This window comes from Heloderma suspectum, chromosome 5 (assembly GCF_057233095.1).
Source record: "Heloderma suspectum isolate Gila_16-S chromosome 5, 16-S_ref, whole genome shotgun sequence".
In the NCBI taxonomy this organism is placed as follows: domain Eukaryota; kingdom Metazoa; phylum Chordata; class Lepidosauria; order Squamata; family Helodermatidae; genus Heloderma; species Heloderma suspectum.
Genome location: NC_139462.1, coordinates 149111858 through 149131854, shown reverse-complemented (window position 1 = coordinate 149131854; position 19997 = coordinate 149111858). Strand labels below are relative to the sequence as shown.

The 19997-nt window shown below is 46.4% G+C and overlaps 1 protein-coding gene across 12 annotated transcripts in view; it reads right to left on the bottom strand.

Moving 5' to 3' along the window:
* The window catches only part of TPK1 (thiamin pyrophosphokinase 1), a 417079-nt gene that overhangs the window by 175443 nt on the left and 221639 nt on the right, over window positions 1-19997 (bottom strand). For all 12 annotated transcript variants that reach the window (XM_084857754.1, XM_084857759.1, XM_084857756.1 and 9 more), the window contains one exon: window positions 11602-11697. In XM_084857754.1, coding sequence (XP_084713880.1) covers window positions 11602-11697 — 96 coding nt within the window. The remainder of the gene's footprint in view (window positions 1-11601; window positions 11698-19997) is intronic.

The window sequence follows — 19997 nt, the reverse complement described above, 5'->3', positions numbered from 1 at the left end:
AAAATCCCGCATTTAAAATGGGGCTTTCTGCTTCTGTTTTAAATGCAGGATCACAACGGACTCCCTTTACATGTGCTTCCTTCCCCCCTCCCCTTTCCCCCTCCTCCTCCCCCTTCTCTGAGTCTTGCATATGTTTCACTGATCTAGCTCCTCTTCTTATGGCTTTTCCTTTTTCATGGAGGGAACTCAATCAGAACTCGAGCACAGTAATTTGATTAGCTCATTATCTCCTATCTTTTAAAAAACGGAATAAAGGTCATTTAGTGCGGGAGACACCCTGGAGGTTTGCAGCGTCATCTAAAGGACCCGCAAACTTCCGTGAGTGACCAATCTCAATCACAGGATAAAAGCTCAGTGTGGAGAAGCCCTGGGAGAGCCTTCTGGGGATGGTTATTTGAAGAGATTCAGGGCACAATCCTATGCATGTTGAGACAGAAAGAAGTCCTACAGCTCCCAGCATCCCCCCAGCCAGCCATTCTGGCTGGGAGATTCTGGGAGTTGTAGGATTTTTTTTCTGCCTAAACATGCATAGGATTGTGCCCTCGAGGGAGGAAAAGGAGACTGAGATGACACAGAGAGAGGGTCTAAAAACAACCATCCAAAGGGGAGAGTGGCAGGTGCAGCAGCCACCTTCTGCCTCCACACAGCGATCACCTAGCAGCAGCTCTATAGCCAGAGGAGTGATGGAGACAGCTGCGGCCCAGCCCATTCTGTGTAGCCAGAGACAGATCTGCGCAAGTCTAATTGACCCCTCCATCGTTGGATCCCTTCCTCTCCTATTGTGTGGCTTAGGGACATGCCATAAATCGGATACCCATCTGAATTGCTCCTCTTGCTTCCTCCCCTCCCCCCTTTAATAATTCCCAGCTCTTGTTTTTCTGTTATATTAGGTTGTTCTCTGGATTTCCCTTACCTCCTTACAGGAAATGTGGAGGCAGGAAGCACTGCTTTGGGGGCCTGGCATTCTTCTCCACTACTTATCTATCCCACTACTGTTTGTGTTGGGAATACTGCAACCTCGTCTGCAAGGAACTGGAAGCGGGGCAGTGTTGCAGTTAGCTAGTTCATGGGAATTTTGACCACAGCTAGCCTTAGGATCTCTATAGCCTACAGTGTGGTTTCCTGTGATTTCTTCCTTTTGCTCTTCCCCCCGCCCGACTTCCAACATTGCTGGGAGCAAATGTGTTTGCTCTCTCTCTCCTGCCAGTGTAATCAACCAAACAAACTCCTCTGGAAACAAACACTACGCTGTACCTGCATTGTATGTGGAAGAATATTTGTGAGCAAACTGTTTTGCTTTCTTTCACTGAAGAAGAGCGTAGTCTCCTTTTTACTATCCTAAGACAGTCTGTATGCATGTGGGACTGGTAAATGCTCGTTCTGTTTTGCCTTTTGTTTTTACTCTGCTAATTGCCTTTCCAATAGAAGGCAGCAATACTAAATAATCCCATCAGTTTGAACCCAGGGGCCAAAACAGGGGGTTGCTGGTAGGGAAAAGTGGGTTTGCATATATACTGTGAGGTTTGGAGGTAACTTAAAATTATTCATTTATTTGCAGCATTTTATCCAATTCTTCAGTCGAAAAGGTTCCCAGGGGAACTTACAGTACAAACCAGTAACAACAACAACAACAACAGTCCCTGCCCTCAGGCTTATACTCTGAAAGAATGACACAAAAGGAAAAGGGAGGGAGGAGGGGAAAAGCAATTCAGGCACAGTTCTTATAATGACCAAAGGATCATGTGTGTGTGCACATGGAGTGTGTGTGCGTGTTGCTGAATCCTGCCCATCACTGTTTTCTTTGAAATCTGTCCCCTGAGCAGGGTGGATTGATTTAATTCAGCAAGGGGAAAAGGTTGATTTAAATCACTGATTTAAATCAAGTATCCAATTGATACTTCAGATTTGTAACATTCTTTAGGAAATATATGAACACTGAGCTATGTTAATTTACAACTACGTAGGGTATTATTTACATAGATGTTTCACCCTTACAACCAGGCCTTGCATCTCTTTGTTTCACTGAAAACAGTCTACATTAATGGGCAACTTGTGGCCCTCCAGATGTTTTGGCCTACAACTCCCATCAGCTCACACCATTGGCTATACTAGGTGGGGGTGATGGGAGCTGTAGGCCAAAACATTTGGAGGGCCACAAGTTGCCTTTTAATGCAATAGAGGGAATGTCTTTACAATGTTCCCACAGAGTCTTCTGTACAACCAGCACCCATGAGAGTCTGCGAGGTAAGTACAGGAATACAGGTGCTGGTTAATTTTGCCATCTTGTCTTCTTTTCATTGTTGCAAACAAAAAATGAAATGCCCATGACCGACAGGTAGAAGTCAGGTCTGATAGCTACTGAGCAGACTGGAGCAGTTTATTTTCATCAGGTGAAAGTGAAATGCCTGTGTTTGTTAGATAGCGTGACATTTTTCAAATTGGTTGAATTGAATTGGTTCTTCATTTACATAGAAAAGCCTCCTTTAACCCAATGTATGTGTGGAGGCATTGATTCAGTTCAGAGATTATCTCTAGGGCTAACATGCTTATATCCAGATGTTTAATATTAACCTAGTTATTACTTAAGAGAAATGTAGTATTTACCTCTTTTTTTTAAAAAAAGCTGGGCTTTAGGTTTGTGAAGGGGGGAATGGATTGCCCTAGCTCCTAGCAGTGTAGGAAGGGACAAACAGTTACCAAAGTAGGCTGCCACTACCCCTTACGTCTACCTCAGCCTGAGCCAGGGGAATCTCAGACCTTACAGGAGACTCCTATGGCTTAAGAAATAAGGGTCCAAGCTGGCACCCTCTATTTCAAAGCCCTGGGCCTGAAGCTTTAAACAAGCAGCAATAATCAAGCAGAAGGCTCTGGACTTAGTACTAAGGCTTACCTGGAAGGAAGTATACCCAATACTTGAGGTAGGAGTTAAGTTTATTTACATAGGGGAAGGGGGAAAGGGGAATAAAAAGGCATACCAAACCAGAGTAATGTTTGGAAAGAATACTACAGTGGGAAAATAACAAGGGCTACCTAAACCTGTCTATAGGCACCTAAGCAAGGGTCTTCACATAGATCACGACTGGACAGACATACTGTACATGGAGTCCAAAGCAAAGCTAGAAGGCGAAGAAGACAAAGGGCCGCTATCACCTCCCTGATTTTATGCTCACACCCCTGGCAACTGCAAGGAGATCCCTGTCAGCCAATCACAGGCTGGCTAAGACAGTTTTCCCAGGCCCCAAGTGGGGTGGTAAAAGTTCTCACAGGAATGCAGCTGAGATCACTCAGTCCAATTAACTGAGTCTGGGCCTACCTTGAGGTTTGGGGCCTTTCTAGATAACTCACATGCAGGTGGTGCATCATTATGTGCCACTGTAATCTGGCAAAATGGAAGCTCACAGACTGCTGAGACATAGAAGGAAAATGGGGTTCTTGACAGGGTTCTTTTAAAAATAGTTTTTATCCACCATGCTCCTGAGGTCCCCCCCTCCCACCCCCAGCCAGGCCCTAATATCAGAAATGACCCCAGCTTAGGGTTGGCGGAGAATTTCTCCCCGAAACTTCGGGGGGCTGAGCGCCAACGTGTTCGGCCCCCTGAACAAGTTTTGGGGAGAAATTCTCTGCACCCCCCCGCCCCCCCCCCGGGACGGGACTTACCTTTCCCGAATGTCCCTCCCGGCGGCGGGTCCGGCCGGCGGTTCGTCGGGTCTTCGTCCGGGGCAGGAGCGGCAGCCGGTCTTTTGACCGGCTGCTGCCGCCGCCATTCCAACAAAAGAAAAAAAAAACGCCCCCGAGATAGGCTACGTGACGATTAACGTAGCCTATCACGGCTAGATTTGCAAAGTCAGCCGCGATAGGCTACGTAAATCGTCACGTAGCCTATCACAGGTGACTTAAAAAAAAAAAAAAAAAGCGCGTACGGATAATGGCGGCCCCCATAGGGAGCCGCCATTCCCGTTCCTTATTTGGTCGCTGTAGTCTACGTAAAGATTACGTAGACTACGGCGAAGATAAGGGCAACGCTATTTGCGTTGCCCTTATTTTCGCCGTAGTCTACATAAATCTTTACGTAGACTACAGCGACCAAATAAGGAACGCGAATGGCGGCTCCCTATGGGGGCCGCCAGTTGCATATGCGCTTTTTTTTTTTTTTAAGTCACCCGTGATAGGCTACGTGACGATTAACGTAGCCTATCACGGCTGAATTTGCAGATCTAGTGATAGGCTACGTTAATCGTCACGTAGCCTATCATGGGGCGTTGTTTTTGTTTTACTTTTCTGTTGAAGTTCGCGGCCGGGGAGACGGGGCGCTTCTCCTCGGCCTGAATTTCGGCCGGGGGCGAGGCGGGAAGCCTCCCCCCGGCCTGAATTTCAGCCGGGTGAGGCGGGAACACCCCCCCCCGCTCGCATGAACTTCGGGGGGAGAAGCAAAGCGCCTCCCCCCCACCGCGAAAAAAGCTGCGGGACAAGGTAAGTCCCTTTCGTACATCCCTTTGTACATTTCGTACAAAGTCACCCGTGATAGGCTACATGACGATTTACGTAGCCTATCACGGCTGACTTTGCAAATCTAGCTGTGATAGGCTACGTTAATCGTCATGTAGCCTATCACGGGGGCGTTTTTTTTTTTTTTTACTTTTAATTTCGCAGCCGGGCGAGGCGAGGCGCCTCCTCCCCGGCCTGAATTTCGGCCGGGCGAGGTGGGAAGCCTCCCCCCCGGCCTGAATTTCAGCCGGGCGAGGCGGGAAGCCTCCCCCCCCGGCCTGAACTTCGCGGGGAGAGCATCGAAGCGCCTCCCCCCCACCGCGAAAAGCTGCGAGACCAGGTAAGTGACTTTCGTGCGCCCCTACCCCAGCTAGGAGAAGACTACCTTCTCCTAGGGGAGAAGATAGAAAGCCGGTTGAGGGTTCAACACTCTGCCCTCATGCCCCATTAAGGCTTAGCCAGGTCCTACAAGGACGGTATAAATAAGGAAGTTTTTTTTCTTTCTTGTATTAATGTTTTGGTACAACAGTTATTTTTCCAACAGTGCCATTTCATATAATCCATATGGCACAGCAACTCCAAGGGTAGTGTTGCCAGCCTGTGAGAAAATACAGAACAAGAGTTGAGATTCCCTGTATGAGGTAGGAGATCGTTGGCATTTGTTGTTCAGTCGTTCAGTCGTGTCCGACTCTTCGTAACCCCATGGACCATAGCATGCCAGGCCTTCCTGTCCAGCGCTCTCTCCCGGAGTGTGCTCAAGTCCATATTCAATGCATCAGTGATGCTATCTAGCCATCTCATTCTCTGCTGTCCCCTTCTCCTTTTGCCTTCAGTCTTTCCCAGCATCAGGGTATTTTCCAGAGAGTTTTCTCTTCGCATTAGGTGGCCAAAATATTTGAGCTTCAGCTTCAGTATCTGTCCTTCCAATGAGCACTCAGGGTTGATTTCCTTTAGGATGGACTGATTTGACCTCCTTGCAGTCCAGGAGACTCGTAAGAGTCTTCTCCAGCACCACAGTTCGAAAGCATCAATTCTTCGGCGCTCAGCCTTCCTTATAGTCCAGCTCTCACAGCCATACATTACTACTGGGAAAACCATAGCTTTGATTAGACGAACCTTTGTCGGCAAGGTGACGTCTCTGCTTCTTACTATGCAGTCTAAGTTAGCCATAGCTTTCCTCCCCAGGAGCAAGCGTCTTTTAATTTCATGGCTACAGTCACCATCTGCGGTGATCTTGGAGCCCAAGAAAATAAAATCTGTCACTGCTTCCATTTCTTCCCCTTCCATATGCCAGGAAGTGATGGGGCCAGATGCCATGATCTTCGTTTTTTTCATGTTGAGTTTCAAACCAGCTTTTGCACTCTCCTCTTTCACCCTCAACAAGAGGCTCTTTACATCCTCTTCGCTTTCTGCCATTAGGGTGGTATCATCTGCGTATCGGAGGTTGTTGATAATTCTCCCAGAAATCTTAATTCCGACCTGTGATTCATCCAACCCGGCGTTTCTCATGATGTACTCTGCATATAAGTTAAATAAGCAGGGCGACAATATGCAGCGTTGTCGTACTCCTTTCCCAATTTTGAACCAATCGGTTGTTCCATGTCTGGTTCTGACTGTTGCTTCTTGACCCGCGTACAGGTTTCTCAGGAGACAGGTAAGGTGGTTCCCATATCTTTAAGAATTTGCCACAGTTTGTTGTGATCCACACAATCAAAGGCTTTAGCGTAGTCAATGAAGCAGAAATAGACGTTTTTCTGGAATTCTCTTGCTTTCTCCATGATCCAGCAAAAGTTGGCCATTTGTTCTTCTGCCTCTTCGAAATCCAGCTTGTACTTCCGGTAGTTCTCGGTTCGCATACTGCTGAAGCCTAGCTTGTAGGATTTTGAGCATCACCTTGCTGGCATGTGAAGTGAGTGCAATTGTATGGTTGTTTGAACACTCTTTGGCGTTGCCGTTCTTTGGAATTGGAATGTAAACTGACCTTTTCAAGCCTTGTGGCCACTGTTGAGTGTTCCAAATATGCTGGCATATTGAATGCAGCACTTTCACAGCATCATCTTTTAGGATTTTAAATAGCTCAGCTGGAATACTGTCATCTCCGCTAGCTTTGTTGTTAATAATGCTTCCTAAGGCCCACTTGACTTCACTCTCGAGGATGTCCGGCTCAAGTTCAGTGACCGCACTATCATGGCTATCAGGGACATTCAGATCTTTCCTGTATAGTTCTTCTGTGTATTCTTGCCACCTCTTCTTAATCTCATCTGCTTCTGTTAGGTCTCTGCCTTCTTTGCCCTTGATCATGCCCGTCTTTGCACAAAACATTCTCTTGAGATCTCCGATTTTCTTGAAGAGATCTCTAGTCTTTCCCATTCTGTTGTTTTCCTCGATTTCTTTGCATTGTTCATTTAAGAAGGCCTTCTTGTCTCTCCTTGCTATTCTCTGGAACTCTGCATTCAGTTAGATGTATCTTCCCCTTTCTCCCTTGCTTTTCACTTCCCTTCTTTCCTCAGCTACTTGTAAAGCCTCATCAGACAGCCACTTGGCTTTCTTGCATTTCTTTTTCTTTGGGATGGATTGAGTTGCTGCCTCCTGAACAATGTTATGGACCTCCGTCCATAGTTCCTCAGGCACTCTGTCTATCAGGTCTAATCCCTGAAATCTATTCCTCACCTTCACTGTATATTCATAGGGAATATGATTTAGGTCATACCTGAATGGTTTTCCCTATGTTCTTCAATTTAAGCCGAAATTTTGCAACAAGAAGCTCATGATCTGAGCCACAGTCAGCTCCAGGTCTTGTTTTTACTGACTGTATGGAGCTTCTCCATCTTTGGCTGCAAAGGACATAATCAATCTGATTTTGATATTGTCCATCTGGTGATGTCCATGTGTAGAGTTGCCTCTTGTGCTGTTGGAAAAGAGTGTTTGCTATGATCAGCGTGTTCTCTTAGCAAAACTCTATTAGCCTTTGTCCGGCTTCATTTTGTACACCAAGGCCATGCTTGCCTGTTATCCCGGTGATTTCTTGACTTCCTGCTTTAGCATTCCAATCCCCTATGATGAAGAGGACATCTTTTTTTGGTGTTAGTTCTAGAAGGTGTTGTAGGTCTTCATAGAACCCATCAACCTCAGCTTCTTCGGCCTCAGTGGTTGGGGCATAGACTTGAATTACTGTGATGTTGAATGGTTTGCCTTGGATTCGTACTGAGATCATTCTATGGTTTTTAAGATTGTACCCCAGTACTGCTTTTCCCACCCTTTTGTTGACTGTGAGAGCTACTCCATTTCTTCTAAGGGATTTTTGCCCACAGTAGTAGATATGATGGTCACCTGAATTAAATTTGCCCATGCTTGTCCAGTTTAGTTCGCTGATTCCCAAGATGTCGATGTTCAATCTTGCCATCTCATGTTTGACCACCTCCAGCTTACCTTGATTCATTGATCTGACCTTCCAGGTTCCTAAACAATATTGCTCTTTACAGCATCAGATTTTCTTCTCACCACCAGACACATCCACAGCTGAGTGTCCTTTCGGCTTTGGCCCAGCTGCTTCATTCTTTCTGGCGCTACTTGGAAATCCCTTCTGCTCTTCCCCAGTAGTATATTGGACACCTTCCGACCTGAGGGGCTCATCTTCTGGCGTCATATCTTTTAGCCTTGTGATATGTTCCATCAGGTTTTCTTGGCAAGAATACTGGAGTGGGTTGCCATTTCCTTCTCCAGTGGACCACATTTTGACAGAACTCTCTGCCGTGACCTGTCCGTCTTGGGTGGCCCTGCACGGCATAGCTTATGGCTTCACTGAGTTACGCAAGCCCCTTCGCCACAACAAGGCAGTGATCCATGAAGGGGGATCGTTGGCATCCTTGCACACAAATGCATAAGAATTTAGACTTGCCTGGGGCAGTGCTGACTTTAGTGCCAACGGATTTGGGGAGGGAAGTATGGCAGTCAGAGACATAGAGAGAGGGAGGGAGGGAGGGGGTGCTGGATGGCTGGAAAGACAGCAATTTTTTTCTGCTCTAGGTCTATCATTGCCACAGTAGACCTAGAGCCCCAGGATTATTTGTTATATAAAAGAGAATTCCGGGGGGGGGGGACTGGGAGACAAGTATGATGAGGTTCTGGGGTGAGCATTCCAAGTGGATAACCGGGCAACACTGAGCTCTTGGGGAAAGTTACACCACAAGCTTTGTACTGCTGCTTTACAGGGACAGCAGATGTTTCACATGGCCACAGTGAATGTACAAATTGTGTGGCGCGTATGTTTGTGTACAGATGTTCCTCCTTTAAGAGTGCTTTACTGTGCCGTGTTTCTGGAACGAAATCAGTCCCTAACATTTGCTTCTGGAAGAAGACTTCAGTACAACTGAATATATGAGCTAAGCTCAGGCTTCACACCTGAGTGGTATTATCTAAGGTAAACCAAAGCAGTGACAAACCTCTATCAATCCCCTTACGGCAAATATAAAAAAAAGGTCAAAAAGGATTTGATGTATGATAGGATCTTCTGGAGCAATCAGTCTGAAAGGAGAGAGACAAGCATCAAAGCACAAACAAGCAGCACTTCTGTTTTGAGCAAACTTGCCCTTTCCATTGTTTGCACCTTTGGAAAAGCCGCATGCTCACATGGAATTCAAAGCTGTTACCCACACCTGCCATTACGTGCAGCAGTGTGACGAAATAATTGAACGGAAACGTTACACTGTGTATTGTGGCATGCATTCAGCACAATTACTCCCCCTAACCCCCCGAGATACTTCTCCCTCTCCCTCATGCGGCTCCTGTTAGCCTTGTTGAGCTTCAAAGCTCAGATATTTGTGGAGTGCAATATCCATCATTGGGCCTAACGATGTATTGCATGATTACCGAAATGACAGCCAGATCAAAGCATTCAAAGATTTAAGGACTATGTTGAAAGGTGTATTGTTGAAACACTGCAGCGGATTATGTGGCTTCCATTGTTCTTGTTATAATAGTGTGCTTTTATAAATCTCTGGGGAGACCTTTTCATGAACTCACAACCTATAGAGCCACAGAATGAGCAATCCACAAGGCAGCAGGACTTTGGCAAACTGAGTCCTTTTTGTTGTACTTGAAGTTCATATGTGCTGTCCCTAAGAGAGGATTCACTTAGAACCGGTCCACCTGAAGGAGCACCTACTCCCACACGTTCCTGCCTGATTGATAAGATCAACTTTGGAGGGTATTCTCTGGGTGCTGCTGCCTACAGTGGTGTGATGGGTGGCTACCAGGGAAAGAGCCTTCTCTGTAGCGGCCCCCATCTGTGGAATGGGTGCTGTTGCACTCATGCCCTGTTTGTGGGTTTCCCGTGGGCAGCTGCTTGGCCACTGTGTGAACAGAATGCTGGACTAGATGGACCCTTGGTCTGATCCAGCATGGCTCTTCTTATGTTCTTATGTTCTAATGCCCTTCTCAGGGAGATCCTCCTGGTGTAGTCACTGTATACATTTGGGCGCCAAGTCTTATCATCATCATCATCATCTACATTTCTATACTCTCTAGGTGGTTTACTGTATACATTTAGACCTTCCTATTCCAGCAGGCATCTAATATTTAATATGTTGCTATGGTTATTAACTTTACTGCTAAATCTTTAATATTTTTAATGTTTTGATACTTTTATATTTTCATTGTTGTATTTATTGTTTGGGTTGTTATTTTGTTATTGTTTCAGGTTTTCTGTTTTCTTTTTTAAAGACTGTAAACCACCATAATGCATCTGCCAGTTTGGGGGGGGGGGGTATAGAATTCAATAAATGATCTTTTTACAAGTATTTGTTTGTTTGTTTATTTATTAGTTCAATGAGGTATAAAAGACATGGGCTGCAAGAGCAGGGAGGTTACAGCTATTATTCTTCCATCAGTTCCATCTATGTGAGGTGCTTCTAAAACATTGGGGGTCGGGGACATAACACAGTTTTGGAGTCCAACAGAAGGAGCATGAGGAACAAGATGTCTGGATGAAAACAGATGCCCTCATGAATCTGAGGCATGTGCATCAACAGAGTGGGCCAAAGAGTATACATTGTTACATTGTCCTTGAATGGCCTCAGACGTGAGCAGAGTCAGCCATTCCTGTCCGCCAAGGAAACTCTCCATTGGCTTTATGTGGCAAACAGTCCTATGGTCTAATAGTGAGAGCGACACCAAGGAGAGAGCTGGCATGAAAGAGCAAATGTGTCAGACTGAAATGTTTTGTTGCTGCAAAGGCAAATGCCATGACTGGAGGGGACGACATGGAGATGGGTGTGAGACAGGCAAGCAGGCAGGGAAACAGTAATTCTCTGGTGCCATCCCTCAACAATGGGCAGTGGAGGCTGGTGGTTCCGATGTCAGTGGGGCGGTGAATCCACTCTGGGGTTCAGTCAGAACCAGTCAGAACTCTAAGGGAGCTATCCAAGGTGCTGGCTGGTTCTGACTGAAACCCAGGGCGGATTCATCACCCCACAGACATTGGAACCACCTGCCTCCACTGGCGATACGTTGCCAAGACTGAAAGAGTATAACAAACGACAGAACTGGACAGCACAGGATGGCTCTCCAGGGCCATCTGATTCCCAGGCCCAAGAGCGTTCTGGCCTGTCTTGCTTGTATCCCAACTTGGGCTGCCTGTAGTTCAGTCAGCAGTCCCAACGGGAGTAAGGAGCGAGTGCCTCATCTGCAGGGCCCCCGGCTTGTGGCATCTGACACGTACGCAACCCGTTGGAAGCTGCGTGAGGCCTTTGATTGCCCAAAGGCCTCAGAAGAGAGGCATGAAGAGACAATGTTTGAAAGAGAGCATACCCAAGTGGAATATCTGAACGGAAGATGAACATTCAGCTCTGATCACTCTTTGGCAGCCTTGGAGGCTCAGTAGCACGAAAGAATAAGAACTGTCTTCTCAGCAACTGACGTTTGCTTGGGTTTTTTTTTTTTCTGTCTTAAGCCACGTGACATCACTTGACTTCGCAAAATGTATATATTCCTCACAACGCACAGTAAGATACTCCGACATCCATTTTCAAGCACTGCAAACTTATAACAGCCACTGTGATACCACTGGGAGAAAGACCCATCACCACGAACTATGTATGGAAGGGTTGCTAGCATTACCTGCAAGCCATTCTTCTCTATCTTCTGCTGGAGTATCTGAAGGCACTTGGTGAAGTCGGTTAAGTCTTGATCTGGGGTCTCTATGAGCTCACATCCCTATGAAGAGGCAATGAAATAACAAAAAGGGGAGGGCAAAAGTTAATTATCCTGCAACTTCAGGAACAAGCGCAATTGTTTCTTTTCACATTCAAAGACTTTAACTGGACTCCTTTACAAGACTATCTGTTACTTTTTTTATTGCAGCCTTCTCCAAGCTGGTGCAATTCCAGATGATTTGGATTTCAACTTCCATCAGCCCCAGCCAGCATGGCTGGTGGCTCAAGAATGCTGGGAGTTGTAGTCTAAAACATCTGAGGGCACCAGGTAGGGAAGGCTGCTTTATATCAATGAGTTTATCTTCCAGGGTGCCACATGTCGGAAGATCTCTTTTTGTCTTAGTAGCTTGCAATATTTGTGTGTGTGTGTGTGTCCAGAAGGAGAACATATGTGCCAACAATACCAGGGATGGCCCCTATTTTCTGATATCAGTCCCTGGAAAATCTCAGCCCCCGTTTTGTCCCGATTTCTGCCTCTCTGGAATGCCTTGTTAAAATGTTGCTCATGCAAATTGCTGGAGTTGCCATTCTTCAGGTTTCAGCTTATACTCCCGGGTCTTGAGAAATTACATCTCAGAGAGGGTGGCGTGTGGTGAGGTACTGTCTCGAGCACATACATCTAAATGCGGACACATGAACACGAAGGCTCTGTGCAGTGCACAGCCTGTCATTTCACATGCTGCAGCTGCAGAGGCTGGTTTTGATCTGTCACTACTGTAGTGAAGGATATTCCTATTTTTTCTAGTTTAACCAAAATAAACACCCTCTTGGCGTTTATGGAGGGGTTATTGCAGAGTCAATGAATACTGCATAAAGCAAGTGGAGAACCTTCTGATCAGCAATCTGAAACAGTAGGGGTGTAAGGTGGCCATGTGCCCTCTTTTACAGAGGATAGTCCTCTGTTTGAAAGGCTGCCCTGTCCAATTTCAGTTTAAAGATGAACCATAAGAACTATAACCCTTTAGCACCTGAGCAACAGATTGAATGGACAGGCATACAGGTCACCTGGTCACAGTCTTCCACACTATGGTGAGATGTACTCTGTTTCTCTTGAAATTATACTCATTCTTTCTAAATTGGCATCTCTACCTATAAAATAGCACATGCAAATGTTATGCAAATTGCTGTACTCTGTTTTGGCGATTCATGAGTGGCCACCCTAGTGTTCAGACCATCCACCCCAAGTGTTCAGTGAATACTTGAAGGGGGAGTGGAATGGCCGGAGCTAAGCACACTTTCACACCAAGATGTAAACTGGCCACATGATCCCCTGTTGTGCTTCAGTGCGAAGGGGTCCTATGTGAGTACAGATGTACTGTTTGGCCAGGGTTTCTGCTCAAGTGTGTATGAGAAGTGAGGTGTTAGAAATGTGCCTCTAGTTTTGTCTGCAAAATATGGAAGGGCATGGAAAATACGATAACGGACTACTCTTTTTCTTCAAATATAGAGATATTTGGGGAATAAAGTCTTAGTGGAAATACCTTTGCTTGTATGAGTGACCATTTAAATTTGACAGCCCTCGTTCCAGTTTACTACCCAGCTGACAGATTCTTGGCTGCTCTAGTAAAAACAAAACAAAACCATGCTGCTGCTTAGCACCAAGTCACTGAGCAGGAAGAACTATGTGATCTAGGATCTGACCCTGGATGTACAAGCTGCCCTGGCATGTGTGTCCAAAACTGATTTGGGTGAAGATGGGAGTTCGGTTTGACCCAACAATGCCTGCCAGATTTTTGAGTATGGGAGCAGGTGATATCTGATGGATGCAGAGGTGGAGTTGCAGTGATCTATCCTGAGTCCATCTCCCTATTTTATCATTCATTCATTAATTCATTCATTCCACTTCTATGCCGCCCAATAGCTGAAGCTGTCTGGGTGGTTCACAAAAATTAAAACCACAAAGTACAACATAAAACAATATAAAATATGAAAGCTTAAAACTACAATATAAAAGTACAACCAGAATAAAACCTAGCAGCGATGCAGAGATTTAAAATACAGATTAAAACAGCAGAGCTAAAAAACTTAGAGCACTAAAAGGCCCAGGAAAATAAAAAGGTTGTCACCTTGCACCAAAGGAGGACAAACTAGGCACCAGGCGAACCTCTCTAGGGAGCATATTTCACAGCTGGGATGCCACAGCAGGAAAGGCCCTCTTCCTGGTAGCCACCCCCCTCACTTCCTTTGGCAGGGAGTCCTGGAGAAGGACCCCTAAAGATGAGCTTTGGGTCCAGGCAGGTACATATGGGAGGAGGCAATCCTTCAAATAATCAGGCCCCAAGCCATTTAGGGCTTTGAATACCAGCACTTTGGATTGGGCCCAGACATGGACTGGCAGCCAGTGCAGCTGGAAAAGTACTGGCGTAATGTGATCTCACTGGCCAGTCCCCGTTAACAATCTCTCTGCCCTGTTTTGGACCAGATGAAGTTTCTGGACCATTTTCAAAGGCAGCCCCATGTATAATGCATTGCGGTAATCCAAATGAGAAGTTATCAGAGCACAGATAGCTGTAGCTAGGCTATCTCTGTCCAGATAAGGGCGTAGTTGGTATATCTATTTTAGGTACCATGTCTGGCAATCTCCAAGAACTGAGTGTGTGCACCTGGTGAAAGGGCAGTGAGACAGGACTGAGATCCTTTTGGTGCACTGCCCACCCTGCTGCTCCCTGCCTGAGCTAGTAAAGGTATTGATTTTCCCCAAACTGATTGTGTTGGGGGATTTTAATATTCGTGCTGAGGCCTCCCTCATTAGGAGCAGCTCAGAATTTCAGGGCTTCCATGGCAGCCATGAGTCTGTCACAATTAACAACACATAGCACTATTCACATAACCCCAGTCTTGAACCAACTGCACTGACGTCCAGTTTGTTTCTGATCCCATTTCATGCTACTGGATTTAAGTTATGCAGCCCTAAATGGCTTGGGGCTAGAATATCTGCAAGCCTGCCTCCTCCTATATGAGCCCGTAACTTGTGATCTTCCACAGAGACCCTGTTGTATGTCCCATCACCAAGAGAAGCTAGGTTGGTGGGTATTCAAGACAGGGCCTTTTCTATAGCAGCACCTGACTATGGAACTCCCTCCCTAGGGAGATCAGGTTGTCTCCATCGTTATCAAGATTTAGATAGGCAAGCATAACTGCACTGTTTTGCCAGGCTTTCTAGGATTTTAATGCTGCTCTTTGGCTTGTTTTGAATAAAGTTCCATCTCTGCTTTTGATTTGTTTTTATTGTATTGTTTTAAATTGTACATCACTTTCAGGGTCCCCATGGGCAGAAAAGCAATTTATACATACTTTAAATCAATCAAAGTGAAGAGGACTGGAATTTTATGACCAATATGAATAATCTACCCATCTTTCCCTTTCCTCACCTTACCGAGACAGAGCCTTGAGCTTGTCTCTAAATGCTAGTGACCACCTCTCCGTGTCTCACTAAGGATGGACACAGTACACACAGCAGCTTGTGAACCAGCAGCAACCATGTGTTCAGAGGACTCTGGGTAACTGTAGCAGGAGCTATCAGAATTGATACGGTACCTGCAGGTATCTGTGGAGAGGCCCCTTCCAGCCCACTCCATGCACCCTCCTGCTGCTTGCTCACTTCTGCATTCACTTAGCCAGAAGTGTCTGTTTCTTCTTACAGCAGACACAAAGAAGGAAATAACCACTTCTTCCCTTTGTGCAACTCACAAAACTGTAAGCAGGAAATGTGTGCGGCCAGAAGGCAGGTGTATGAGTGGTTGCTGCACTCAGAGGGCTGAAATGGGGCTCCCTGTGGGTTCCTGTAGCTGTCAGTTCCGACAGCTGCTATTGCTGCAGTCACTTGCAGGCCTCTGAAGACATGAGGTTCACAGGCTGTTGTGTGTACTCATCCTTAGAAAATCCAATTATTCTTCCCAAACATGTCATGCAAATATATTTACAGCGCTGTCAGCTATCCATTTGGGTGGAGTAAAGAAGGCCCAAATGGCCTTGCCCTTGGTGGACGTACTAGAATATGGGGGCAGAGCAAGCAGTGTCCTGACTAGGTGTAGGGCTCAAAGGAAGCAGGCTGCAACACCAAGCTCACTGTCTGTTCTGGGTCACATCAGGACCTTGGATAGCTCACACCAGGAAGTGCTGGCTGGATTACTCCCCCATAAAGAGCGGTTGTCCCAGGGAAGGACTGCAGTCAACTGAGGCCTTAAGAAGGCTGGCAGGGTCTCCTCTTTCAGTGGCTCCACCTCTGCTAGATTCTGACTACAGTTCTTAAAGGGCCAGTGTCTGTTTCTGCTCTGTTTCTGACAGGAGAAACTGCAGGGGAGTCAGAGTCAGATGGGAGAGCTACATCCTCAGCCTGGGAAGGTATAGAAAGGTGTGCCAAGGGCTCTCCCTGAACTAAGGTGATCTGTGACCCACCCGAATCTGAGTCCTCCTCTTCAAGGTAATGTGGAGCCTCAGAACCAGGGGACATGACAAGCAGTGGCATTGTCAGGACCCAGCTTCAGCACTGCAGTGGGCCTTGGAGGTTATAGCCAGGATTTGATTAGAAGTAGCCTGGAAGGGCTTGGGCCTATTCAGCCTCTGGAATGTCAGAGTCTGTATGAGTTTAACTCTCTCAGTGTTCCCAGAGCAGAACCAGGGGGAGTCACCCAAGTCCCTGTCTACCTGCTGGTCTGGCCTTGGCAGGCAGGGAGGCTGGAAGTTGTCCATGAGAACCTGAGAGAGGTGGGGTGGGGTTTGCCAAAGGGTCGCCCAGGTTGAAGCGTCACTGCTGGAGGGCTGAGCATTGACGCCCTGTTTAGACAGGGGCCTCGCTGAAAGGCTAAAGGCTCTTGTCTGTCAAGGGATCTGAGGGGGTGCTTTATAGTCACACCTTCCGCTTTTAAGCTGATCCAAGGCAAAGAGCCTTTGCTAGGAACATCTTGTCTTCATTGCCTGAAGCCTTCTCTGTTTGGATACATCATTGTCTGTGCTTTTGGAGGCACTCTGCACATGGGCATAGCGCCTATAGGTACTGACCATCAGCCATATGATTTCTGAAGAGTGTAACCATTTAGCTTTTGCTGTGGGATTTCCTGCAATAAAGAAATCTCACTGATTTTGATTTCGGTGTCCGGTGTCAGAATGCCTAGTGTGCTGGGGGGATCAGGAAACCTGACAGGCACAAAGAGAAGCAAAGTGTAGGTGCAGTGAACAAGATACCCTTTTGATGCCTCCACCATAGCATTACATCGGAACAATGCTACATCAGAGACATTGCAGGAGTATGAAACAGATGGCTCCTTTGCAGTCATTTGGTGCTTTTGCCAGCGCTGAGGAAAAAGCAGTCTTAAAAGGGCCGATTTAGCCCCATGAAGTTGCTTGCTCTGGGCTCAGTGGGCCCTTTTAATGACAGTTTCCCTTTCAGCTCAGTCCTGAGAGGAGCTCCAAGAGACTGTTTAATCCCTCTCCAGTGTCCCTGACATGGGCTGCTGCACAGCAATGCTAAACTGGAGGCACTGTGTAGAGAATGAACACATGGCTCCCTTACTTGCTGCAGCCTCTCAGAGCACTTCACTGCACCGAGTAGCAGGAGGAAGAATTCTTAAAGAGGCCCATGGCCACACTGACTTGCAGCAAATCTTTATAATAGGGATGTTGAACCCTGTCTTGGCTCAGGAACCAAATGCAGCCCAACTGGGGTCCCAGTCCAGCCCTCTGGGGTCTCCCAGCTGGCCATGCCCCATTGGCCCACCCTCCTTTGCCCAATCACCAATCATGTCACCAAACATTTGGCAGTCTCCCAGCTTTTGCATGTTTTCCTCCCATTCCAAAAGGTTGAAATGCCTCTCCTGAGGATTAATTACTGGCCCTAATAGCTTTAAGCTAAACTATGCTATTATTTGGGGCAAATTCTTAAAGAGGTCCATGGTCCACTGCAGGCAGCTGCACCAAGCTGGGTAGGCCTCTTTAAGAACCTTTTCTCCTTTCAACTTTGTGCTGAGAGGAACATGGTGTGTTTGCAGGGAGCATCAGAACTAGACATGTGAAGGTTTGGGGGGACCCCCCCAAAAATGGGGAGAACCCCCAACTTAAGAAAACATTTTTCCCATTTTTCCCTCAGGGATTTTTGGAAGATGTGTTTGTGTGTGGGAAGAACGTGTATTCCACATTTTCCTGTACCCCCCCATTCTGCCCCCCCATCAAATATCTAATTGGAGCCATTTTAATCTCTCCCCATTTCCCAGATGTAGCATTCCTCTGGATCAGCACTTCCTTGAGGGCAGTGCTGAGGGATTAAAAGGATGGCTCTGTTGGTCCTTTGCTGCACCTGCTCGATTTTCCTCTCAGTATTGGCCTGGCATGCTATGGTCCATGGGGTCACGAAGAGTCGGACACGACTGAACAACAACAAATGTAAGAGAGCCCAGCCAGGCCAGGGCACAGGCAGGTATCAGCAGCACTGCACTCTGCTGGCGTCTATGGGCCTTGGTGTTTGCCCCATCATGTTATTTGCTGATGCCAGACTTGGGCACCTGTGAATTGGGTGTCATCTGAAATGGTCCATGAGGTGGCAACACCCTGAAGCCAGAAGTTGTTGTTGTTGTTTTGCAAGTGCAGCATCCTTCATCTAGCACGTTGCTGGGACTAATCCCCTACCAATAGCTCAACTTCCATGGAATGTCTCTGAATGGGAGGGCAACCCCCACCCCCGTAACTTTTCTATAGCTCCGTGAGTTTGTTTTCCGTATTTCTTGTTTTAAAAAAATCCAGGTCCCCTTATACTGCACTTAGTTATAGGTGTCAAGATCACGTTAAAATGGAGCAATGCACAAGTTCATGTCTCTTAATTCAGAGCTCAAACAGTCCCTAAGCTTCTGCCAAAGAGCTGAGTAAGGAATAGTGAAGTATGACCACCATATAAAATCGCCATTCAAAGAGATTTCAAGGATACAAAACACCTATATAGCATCATAAATTATAATAAGGACCACAGTTGCTAGATTTAGAGGTTCCTTTACGTACCACTTCAAGGTCTCTTTAAAGGCTTCCAGGCTCTATCTATATCTATGATTCATTTCATACTTTTACCTTGCACTGTACTGACTGATAAGAAAATTAGGTTTTCACCAGTCCAAAAAAGACCCCTATATTGTGAGTCTGAACATACCATTTACAGCTTAGGAAAGGCTAATAAAACAAAGGTGGGCAGCTTTTAAGAGTATAGGTCCAGAAATGCAAAAAAGTAAAGTAACATTTGCCAGCAGAAAAGACAGCTAAATCCTGACTTGCAAATATCATCATCCCATACTACTAACAGTGAGTAACATCCTGAGTAATTTTCTCAGGATTACGGCATATTTATTAGAATTCTCAGAATCTCCGTTACATCTAAATGCTCTGTAAGTTTTTAAAGACTGGTTTATGGTGCAGTGTTTTCTTACATATGTGTAGCTCCACTCCATTTTTAGCTATGGACGCGCTCATGTTTATGTGAAGAAATGTGACATGCTGATGCCAATTTCTGTTATCATGTTGCCATTTTTTTCAGTTGCTGATATCACAATCTGCCAGTCAACACATTATGGACTCATTCCTGCCATACCTGGGAGGCATGGTCGCCATGGTTGTGTGGTTTGCAACCGGGTCCGGCTCAAGACATTTTGCTGCCTGAGGCAAAGGACAAAATGGTGCCCCCTCCCATTCCATGTACAACAGCTAAATGTATTGTCAGTTGCATTTTTCTTCAACTGGCAATGGGACAGCGTCTTCCGCCATGCTTGAAGGCAGGAGGCTAGCTTAGGGGGTGCAAGGCAGGCTGCATGGCACACAGCTGTCTCCGCCAGCACCTTGCTGCCGCTTCCCAGTATCTGCCGCCTGAAGCGACTGCCTCACTTTGTCTAATGGTAGGGCTGGCCCTGGTTGCAACCCACCTTGCTCCAGTATTGTCTACAATGCAAAAGACATGTGGGAAAGTAGATTGATACAGTAGCTGCCTGTGTTGATGCTGTTGTCCAGGGAGAGAGGATGCTGGCTTGGGGCCTAATTGCACCACCCACCCACATGGCTTCTGCATCTCAACAGTTACAATGCAGGGGAATGTGTGGCTATGCAGAAGTAGCATGGGATGTGTCTGTACAGCATAAGAACTAGCCTTATGGTTGTCCACATAAGATGTACTCTTGACTATGGTTGTGGCCTACTTAAGCTTAGGAGAAAAGCACTGTGTAAAGCAGGGGTGGTGAACACATGGCACGGGCAGTGTTTTCTGCACCTCCTGCTGAGCAGCTGAATTTGCTGCTGAAATTTGGTAGAGTGGCAGCAAAAAAATGTGCACAT